Source organism: Carlito syrichta, unplaced genomic scaffold (genome assembly GCF_000164805.1).
Source record: "Carlito syrichta isolate Samal-C Ts95f unplaced genomic scaffold, Tarsius_syrichta-2.0.1 Scaffold301618, whole genome shotgun sequence".
In the NCBI taxonomy this organism is placed as follows: Eukaryota; Metazoa; Chordata; class Mammalia; order Primates; family Tarsiidae; genus Carlito; species Carlito syrichta.
Genome location: NW_007245714.1, coordinates 109,631 through 119,403, shown reverse-complemented (window position 1 = coordinate 119,403; position 9,773 = coordinate 109,631). Strand labels below are relative to the sequence as shown.

Here is a 9,773-nt window from a genome sequence, read left to right as displayed (position 1 = left end):
GTCCCCGTCCCCGTCCGCATCGCCGTTCTCGCCACCCGGAGGACTGGCCTCCCGCGCTGTCTCTTGCCCCCCGGTGTCCCGCGTCTTTGTCTCCGTGGGGCCCCCCCGTCGTCGTCATCGCCGCGGCCCCAGCCCTGCCCGAATTTGCTCCCTTCGGCGTCGCCACCGGAGCGCGCGAGGCCCCAGCTCCATGCGCGGGCAAACCCCCGCGCGCTCCCCGACCCCAAGGAAGGTTCTTCCGCCCCTCCCACCTCGCGCGCGCACCTGTGGCTGCCTTAGGCCCGAGCCCCACCGGCAAACGTCTCCCCCTCGTCTTCGTCGCGACCGCCGAGCTTTGTCTGTAAACCCCTGGGAGCCCTGGACGCGCGTGCCGGGCTCCTGAGACGCGGAATGTCTTCTGCGTCTTCGTTTGCATCTGCCTCCCGACTGCCATGCCCAGCTCACGGGGGGAGGGGAGCGTCTTCTGCCTTTGGAGAGAGGTGTTTGTGTCCTCGGGGAGAGAAGTTTTGCAGGCCAGGCAGGCATAAACGTCCGTTAATAAAAGACATCCCTACGGTCTGCTTCTTCGTCCTTGTCGCGGGAGGAATCCGGGAAATTTGTGTGGCTCTTCCCGTCTTGCAAAGCACACGCACATGCTTTTAGCCTCGGTCGCCATGATCCATGACGCAGGTGTTATTATTGCCCATTATTTGGGTAAGATGGCGGCTTAATGCAGAGGACTGCAGAGCTATGAGGTCATACAATGGAGACAGGAGCCCAGATTTTCCTTTTTAGCGTGGGACGTTTTAGGACTAGAGCCTTGAGGTGTATGATCTCCAAGTCATAGAACATTCTAGAATCTTTTCACATCTATACCTGGAGTTTCAGTTTGGGAAACACTCAACCAGTAATGAAGTACTCTTCAGATAATGAAGCCTTCCGGGGACGTCCGGACTGAGGTATATAGTTCCACAGCCTGCTTCTCACCTTGTATCTAAAACCGTTCCCACCACCCTAGATACAGCACCTCCTCACAGACAGAAGCAGTGTCCGCCTAACCTTAACCTTGTTGTCTTTCGTTCACAGCTTCCCTGGGTGTGGGTTCCATGGGCATGTGAGCATTCGATATATAAGGGACCTTCGAAGCCCTCTAGTCTAACCCTGCTGCTCCCTTACAACGAAGAAAGTGACACCGAGACCTGTGACGTGACTGTTTTCAGCTAGCCTGGATACGATCTCCAAGTGTTTCATCTCCCAAGTCCATATCGCTGCCATTTCATTGGTCTCCCTCTTTCAATTCCGTACTGTTTTTGGACTACAGGGACATTAAAGTACGTTAGAGATAACCACTTTTAGAAAAATAAAAACAGGATTCTCGATGTCTTGTTGCACATAAAGCATCACTGTAGCCGGGCATGGTGGCTCACACTTACAATCCCAGCAATTTGGGAGACTGAGGCAAGAGGATTGCCTGAGCCCAGGAGTTTGAGGCCACCCTGGACAACATGGCGAGGCCTCGTCTCTACAGTAAATCAAAAAACTCGGCTGGTGGGGTGGCATGTGCCTATAGTCCCAGCTACTTGGAAGGCTGAGGCAGAGGGATCACTTGAGCCCAGGAGGTTGAGGCTGCAGTAGCGTGATTGTGCCACTATACTCCAGCCTGGGCGACAGAGTGAGACTTAAAAAAAAAAATATATATCACCCTACCTATAAGATTGAATAAGTACTTTCAAGGAAGACTTCTGATTTCTGTATCTATATTATTGGTGATAGTCTTATAATCCTTAATCCTTATAGCTATGAAATAATTCATGGTCCATTTTTTTCTTCCTCTGAACAGCCACTGTGGAAGGAGAGGTCAGGATTACAGCTGAGGAGACTGGCACACAGAGTATTAAGTGACACCCACTCAATTAATTAACCCTCAAACTGCCCAGTGAGGTAGGTCAGTATCGAAACCTAAAGGAGGAGTATAAAGCACTTTACAAATTCAGAGACCACTCCATGCCAAAAAGTATTTTTTTTCCCCCACGTGGAAGTCAGTTACTGATAAGACTTGCTCCAGGTCTGGGAAAGAGCAGGGATTGGACATTCAGGCCTCTACTTTGAGTCTTTGGGTCTTTGTTGCCCCTGTTGCTGATTTTCACTGGCTCTCAGTACTCTGCCCTTCCTAGGTAACCTGGCTTTCCCTGCTTGGAGCAACCCACCATCAGATCTCTAACCCAGTTCCCTCTTCAGTTTACAGACTGGTGACCTACATCTTTGTCTATGAGAATCCGATCTCCCTGCTCTGCGGTGCCATCATCATCTGGCGTTTTGCTGGCAATTTTGAGAGAACCGTGGGCACCGTCCGTCACTGCTTCTTCACCTTGATCTTCACCATCTTCTCTGCTATTATCTTCCTGTCATTTGAGGCTGTGTCATCGCTCTCAAAGCTGGGGCAGGTGGAAGATGCCAGAGGTTTCACCCCAGTGGCTTTTGCCATGCTGGGAGTCACCACTGTCCGCTCTCGGATGAGGCGGGCCCTGGTGTTTGGCATGGTTGTGCCCTCAGTCCTGGTGCCGTGGCTCCTGCTGGGCGCCTCCTGGCTCATTCCACAGACCTCTTTCCTCAGTAATGTCTGTGGACTTGGGATTGGACTGTCATGTATCCTTCCTAGAAGGGTTTTGTGGGATGATGAGGGTGAACCAGGTTGGAAGGTCTGGGGTATCAAGTAGAGTCTTGGGCTCAGATGTGGGTGACCTAGGTTCCAGTTTCAGTTATGAAAATCATGTAGCCTTAGGCAGTTCACCTCTCCCCTCTGGACCAGAATTTTTTCATCTGAAAAATATCAGCATAGTTGTTTCGTCATACCAGCTTAGCACTGGCAATTAATGAAATGTGCTGATTTGAGTTTTTGTTCTTGTAAGCTGAGGTGTAAGCCTATATTTGACTAATTACGATAAGAGTTTTCATTGGAAGAATATGAGTTAACCATAAGTTGGAGATATTCCATGAAAAGAATAGGAAGCAGATTGGTTTGTTTTTGTTAGGCTTGGTCCTTTTCTCAGAAAAGAAAAATGAAAGAAAGATAGGCTTTTACCATATGGATGGTTAAAAACTTCAGATATGCCTTACGGCCTTTGTATAAATATTATGACAATTAGGAAAAAAATTTAAATACAAAGTGGAGTTACTTTTTTAAACATCAGAGTTAGTAGTGTTAAGCCGGGTGCGGTGGCTCATGCCTGTAATCGCAGCACTTTGGGAGACTGAGGTGGGAAGATCACTTGAACCCAGGAGTTTGAGACCAGCCTGGGCAGCATAACAAGACTTCATCTTTACAAAAAACACAAAAACTGCTGGGGAAGGGGGATGCAGGATTGGCAGTAGTGGGAAATTGCCAGGGGCTGGGGGGAGCACACCTCATCAACAAGGGTACCTGCATAATGAACATTTATATACCTGACCCTGAATTGTGAATGCGTGTTATTGAGGGCTGGATTTGTTGTTTTTCTTTAAGGAATGTTGAGTTTTGAGAAGCAGTTAATTTACTTGAAGATGGGCTTTAAACTTTAGGTTTGTTTTTCATCTATTTTAGGGAGATTCTTAAGTAGCCTTTATTCAGTGGCTGGCTTAGCCTTATTTTCAAGGAATTGCCTTTCTGGAGATCTCTTCTGAATGCCCGGGGTGTTCACTGAGGTCTCTTCAGTCTGGTTGGAACTTGAGTATGTGCCTGTGTGAGTTCCAGGACTTGGGCAGTCCTTCCACTTCAGCCTCTCTAGTAGCTGGGACTACAGGTACACACCACTTCCTGGCTAATTTTTGTATTTTAAAACCAATTTTTAATTTTAAAGATGTGGGGTATAATTCAGGGTTAGGTATACAACTGGTATTCAGCTAAAGATGCAGGGCATTCCTATGCAGACTTCTAGAGCTCCTTCTTCAAGCAGCAGCCTCCTCTCCATCACCGACCTGCAAATCCCAGCCCACTTCATCCTTCCCAACCTCTTCATCCGTCTCCCCAGTTCGCAACACACGCTGTGCTCCCGCTGCAGTATGGAGAGTGCCTGCAGGTGGAAAGCCAGTTTGATCTCGGGGCTCAGTTCATTTGTTTTCCCACCGTTGGACTTTGGTCCCGTGGCAGTATTTGTCGTTCAGAGTCCACACACAGTTGCTACTATATACTGTCCTGGTTTATAGTAATTAATGGTGGGAGGACTAGCCTAATATTATCACTTCACCAGAGTCAGAGGTGGAGTAGAGTCTTGAGATCATTCTGAAGTCGGAAGCCATGACAACTTTTGAGTCCCTTGCAGCATTGGCTATCACCTGGAATCAGGATTGGGAAATGTTCTCCTGGGAGAGTTTAGAGATAGGTAGAGGCCTTTTCAGTTATGACAGCAATTAGGTGCCTCTGCCATTCATGTCTGGAAGCCAGGAATACTAAACATCCTGCAGTGAATGAGACGTTGCTTAGCAAAGAACCGTCTTGCTCAAAATGCCAGTTGCATTGCAGTTCCGAACACAGCCTCAAGGAGCGCGTTTCTCTTGCTGACGCTTCCTACGGCCTGTCTCCACTGCCTCTCTCATCTAGCTCATGCTGCTCACAACTTGGGAGTCCGAGTCCACATCACTTCCTCAGGGAAAGGCCTTCTCCAGTCTCCCCAGACTAGGTTAGGTCCCCAGCCTGGCTTCCGTACATAAGCTTTTGCTTACCACCACTTACTCAACCCCATTACTTATTCCTAGTCTAGACGTAGAACAGATATCCAACAAGTATTTGTGGAAAGGTTACGTGAATAAATGAAGTCTGAATCTGTGGCTACCTCGGCAGTGGTGGGCTGGCAGGTCAGCTGACCAGGATGCCGTCAGGGCATGGTGACGGTATGGAGGAAGTGCCGCCGAAGGGGCCCACGTGAAGCTCACTTGGTCACATTGAGGCGGTGCCTGTTGTTTGGGCTCAGAGTACAAGACAGTATCAGTCCCTCTGGAGGGTGCTAGAACAGCCTCCTGCTTCCCTCCACCACAAGGACAGAGGTGTGTGCTGGCTTCTGACTATGATTGCAGTGGTTAGAGGGCTCAAGAGATGGGATGGTTGGCCTAGGGGAGGGTGAAAAGGCAACACCCCCCTGCCTCCCCTGCTGCTGGACTGTGTTTCGACTGTGAGGTACAGTAGATGGAAACTCTGGAGTCTTGGTTTTCCCTGAGCTGGAAACTCCAACCGGAGCTTGTGGGGGATGAGCCTTAATGCCTCTGTAGAGTAAGTATGGGGACTTGTGTTCTTCCATGAGGATCATTCAGCCCTGCTCTCTTGCTGCCTTCGTTTTTACTTAATATGTCAACCTCAGATGGCCTCACCTACTGCTATTCCCTCGACATCTCAGAGCGGGTTGCACTGAAACTCGATCAGAAGTTCCCTTTCAGCCTGATGAAGAGGCTCTCCATGTTCAAGTACGTCTCGGGGTCTTCGGCAGAAAGAAGAGCTGCCCAGAGCCGGAAGTAAGTGGCAGAGCTCTTGCGTTTTATTCTTAAAGCACTCCAGGGCCTCTGTAGAGGGTGGGACTGGTTCATTGCCATGGGTAATAAAGGAATGGGTGTGGGCAGATTGGAAAATCTTTTCACAGGTGTCCTCTGAGCACTCTGGATTCTACACAGCTGTGTCTGAAGTTGGGACTGAGACGGAATGGGAAAGGGAAGGCATTTAGGGACGCTTGTACAAAACCTGAGTGCCTTGTGGACAAGCTGGGCAGGAGTACTCCTATTTAATGCTATCAACCACTCCTTAACGCTTACAAGCACCATCTGCAGGTTGGATCGGACTGTGGCACTTAGTCACCCTGATAAGAAGTAGGTAGTCCACACAGCTGACGAGGTGGCACAACCCAGGACCCAGGAGGTGGGAGTTTTTTTAGCCACCCAGTGAGGGAAGATGAGGTTGACCGCTTTCCAGCCTGGGCTCACTAACCCTCAGATGGAAAGTACTGGGTAAGCTGTCGGAGCTCATGTAGCCTCACTCCTTCGTTGTAGAGAGGTGGCCCAGAGAGGACAAGGGGCTTCCTCACACGTGGTTACCTGTGTTTGCGGTAGCACAGAGTCAGAAGAACCCAGTGGAGAAGTGGGTCTCCTGCTCGTGAGTCCTCATTCCCTTCCTGTTCCCACGGCCCCCCGCCTCTTTTCTCGACTGGTTTCGACCCATGTGGAGAGTTCAGAGCGTAGGAGTTTTTCCTTGCTTCAGTGGTGCCTCTAAAAGATGGGGCTCGCTGGGAAGGCAAGATGCTGTTTGTCAGTGGCCCTTCTTTGCCCTCCATACTGGCTGGGATGCAGGACTTTTGTTGAACTGGAAGCTGCTCCTTGGAGCTTGTTCCAGGCAGTGGATGCCCCCTGCTGTCACCCACCCGGGGTCCTTGAGCCACTTTTTAAGAGCCAGAAGAGCTACTGGGAAAAACAGAGATGCAAATTCGCCCATTTTGCCTCAGATAGGTAGTTCCCAGGGTCTCAATATTGGGAAGACTGTAAATTTAGGGTCAGATGTCTTGTGACTTTTAGTTGTTCTCATGCGCTTTGGAGAGCTTCAGGGGCCTTGGGTGCACACTGTCCCTGGGAAGGAACCCTCTCCATAATCGCTGGTGGTCACCAGCTGCACCTCACACACCGCTAGTGGCCAGAATTCACCCTCCAAGGCAGCTCCTGACAGAAAGTTCTTGCACACTCCGCTGCAGTTGGTCTCTCTGGCATTGTGACATCCCGTGCACGTCTGACCCTGCTTTGCCGTGGCAGGCAGATCTTGGTGCCGGGAGGGGAGAGATGGCGGCCCTTTCTTCTCCTCCTGCATTCCTCACATGACATGGGATCTGATCCCACGTGGCCCTGGGCCTGCTGCAGGCACCTGGAACAGAACGTTGTGTTTTAGGCAGCCCGACTATGGGTCATGGGCAGCGTTGTGACACACATGTTTATTTTGGCAGTGAGACGGCCACCCAGACAGCTTGTCTCCTTGGAGGCTCGTCTCGATGTTACTTTTCTAGTGTACCTGGACTTAAGCACCTGACTTGTAAGGTCAGGTTTTAATTGAAATGTGTACAGATTTGGTCCGGTCCCCCATTATAAACATCAGTGGTATTAATGTCTACTCTTCATCTTCAGAACTTTGCACAAAAGTTCAGGTGATAAAACCCCTCAGATGTGTCTCCCCACTGGTAGTCGCTGCCACATGTGGCTGTGGTAGGGTCTTTAACCTCAGCACAGACAACTCCCCACATCTGTCTTGTTCAGTTCCTGCCAGCTGGGGCTTGAGTTGTGAGTCTTCATTCCTGAAGTCACAGGTGGAACATTCCTTCGGAGACAGGGCCTGGGCCAGAGGCCTGTGTTAAGCTCTGATGGGGCGCTCCCTCCCTCCCCTCCGCAGAGGTAGAGCTGTTCTCTTTGGGCAGAATTGATGGGCCAGCCACAAACACGTTGACGGTTGTGACCTGGCCCTGTCTCTCCATCTGGTTTAGGAGCTGCTGCGAGCAGGTCACACCTCAGGTGGTCTCAGTCGCAGGCCTGATGTCCCTTCATACAACTGACTGGCTGCACCGCGGTGATTGGGCCCTTCTCTCTCTGGGCATCTCATACTTGTTTGGTTGAGGTTAACCTTTATCCTCACTTGGTATTTAGAGCTAGTCACAGAAAATATGCAAGGCAGGATGACAAGCCCGTGCATTTCTTGTATGGAATGACAAGGCACTTGGCATTATTAGCTGAATGATCATTTTGTCTCTTGTTCCGTTCCAGGCTGAACCCTGTGCCTGGCTCCTACCCCACACAGAGCTGCCACCCTCACCTGTCCACAAACTACCCTGTGACCCAGATGCATGCCGGGGGTCAAAGACTAGCCTCCTGGCCCGCCGGCGCTCCTGGACACGTGCCCAACCTGCCTCCCTACCAGCCTGCCTCCGGCCTGTGTTACGTGCAGGGCCATTTGGGTCCAAACCCTGGCTCATCCAATGCCAGCCCAGCTTCTGGGGGTAGCTCCCTGGGGGCCCAGCACCCCGCCCCTGCCAGCGGCCCTGGCACAGTGTATTCTGGGGCTCTGGGCACTCCAGGGGCTGCAGGCTCTAAGGAACCCTCGAAGGCCCCCATGCCCTGAGATGCTTTCTAGGGAGGTCATCTCCCTCCTTGGCCTTCTGAAGAAGGTCCCCTCTGAGTTAAGATTTCCTAACAAATTATTTATTGAACACCTCTATGTGCCAGGCTCTGTGTTGAGTACTTTGATCAGTGTCCCTATTTTAATCTCATTTGTGCACGTGGCAGCTTTGAGGAGTGCAGTTTATTGTTCCCAGTTTACAGATGCAGATAGTGAGACGTCGTGTGACTGCAGCGGCACAGCTGGGGTGCTTACTCCAGGTCTTCTCCCAAGGAACACACGAGGGAAGAGCGCAGTGGTTGGCAGTGGCTGCCAGTGGCTATTTCCAGTTCCACCATTCCTTCTGTCATTGTGTGCTGTGCTCTTGGTGATAGTGACCGTGTGTGTCTCTGCCCTTTGGGAACTCCCAGCTGACGTGTAGTGTATCTCCCTGCCGCAGTCACCCCACGCAGACTCCTCTGCCCTGGAAGTGGTGAGATGGGCCCATGGGAACCGCAGCAGCATGTTGAGGGACCCATGGTGCTGGTTATCTTTGAATAAAGAAATGGCCTCCGACCTGCTGTGGCACGTGTGGTTCATTTGGGGTCTGGCTGGGGAAGACGGAGCACACTGAGATTCGGGTGGAGGCGATCGTGGGCTGGTGGCAAAGGGGAGATGCAACAGGATCGGGTCAGACCAGCGACCCGTGACCAGCGAGTCAAGAGTGGGAGTCTGATGTCGGGGGTGAGTTGCGAAGGCGGCAGCCCTGAGATGAGCCGCTATCGCCCCCAGGGAGGAAGCAATGTTGCTGGGCTCAGGAGCTGGGACCTTGACGGGAATGTCCGCTGGCAGGACAGAATAATGAGAAGGACACCGATACTGGCAGCGACATCCCCTGGAGCACCAGGGAGGGGAGAAGAGCCCTGGCTTCCACCGCCAGCATCCCCCGCTGGCCAGATAAATCAGGAACCAGTTGGCAAGTGAGCCCAGGGAACGGCGTTGGCGGGGGCAGCCCCTCTGGAAGCGGGGCAGGACGAGGAGGGGAAGCGAGCCCAGCCAATGGGCGCCTGACCAGCCCTTGAGAGCTGGGGCTCCTCACGGCCGGCTCGAGTCGGGAGGATGGGCCCGCTGCTAGTGTTTTCATGGACCTAATCATGCATGGCCGTTCGTCCCGAGAGCTAGGCCGCTTTCTGATAGGTCCTAGGTATTCCGAGAGGGGTAAGACAACTCCAAACCCACCCAGCCCGGTGGGGGTAGGGAAATGACAAAGAGCACATACCTGGGTGGCCTCTGCATTAGGAGCTAGAAGGTGCCTGCGCCAGGATGAGGGTGGGGAAGAAAAGCTGAAGCTGTGACACCGGAGCTGTCCTGGACGCAGCATTTACAGAGGTGCTGGGAGCCCAGATTGCAGCTGGCTTTGTCTGAGGTCACCACGGCAAGTCTGGCAAGGCCTGGCCGGGACTTCTGACTCCAGCCAAAACCCGGCACCTTTCCCAAGTAGCACTTGGTGAGTGCAGGCTACTGTGTGTTCTTAGACATTTTCCTTTGCTCAGTCCCAGGCCTGTACCCAGAAACAGGTGAGGGGCACTGCTCCAGATGTGGCAGAGTCCCGTCTCTTGTTTTTCTGGCCTTCTGTCTGACTGGAGCTGCAGAAGCCACGGCCTTGGGGATGGCCAGGCTGGGGGCCCTCTCCCAGGTCCCCCAGGAG

General features: G+C 52.1%; 1 protein-coding gene across 2 annotated transcripts; it reads left to right on the top strand.

Annotated features, from left to right (window-relative positions):
* Window positions 1–865: 865 nt before the first annotated feature.
* RHBDD2 (rhomboid domain containing 2) lies at window positions 866–8,641 on the top strand. 2 transcript variants are annotated; one of them, XM_021710859.1, is made up of 5 exons: window positions 866–1,310; window positions 1,820–1,920; window positions 2,218–2,625; window positions 5,310–5,460; window positions 7,735–8,641. In XM_021710859.1, exons 3-5 carry the CDS (start codon window positions 2,463–2,465, stop codon window positions 8,087–8,089), a joined length of 669 nt encoding a protein of 222 aa, XP_021566534.1. In that variant the 5' UTR covers window positions 866–1,310; window positions 1,820–1,920; window positions 2,218–2,462; the 3' UTR covers window positions 8,090–8,641. The 2 variants fall into 2 exon arrangements, with proteins under 2 accessions (XP_021566534.1, XP_008053125.1); XM_008054934.2 differs by having other exon boundaries at window positions 1,820–1,924.
* The last annotated feature ends 1,132 nt before the right edge of the window (window positions 8,642–9,773 follow it).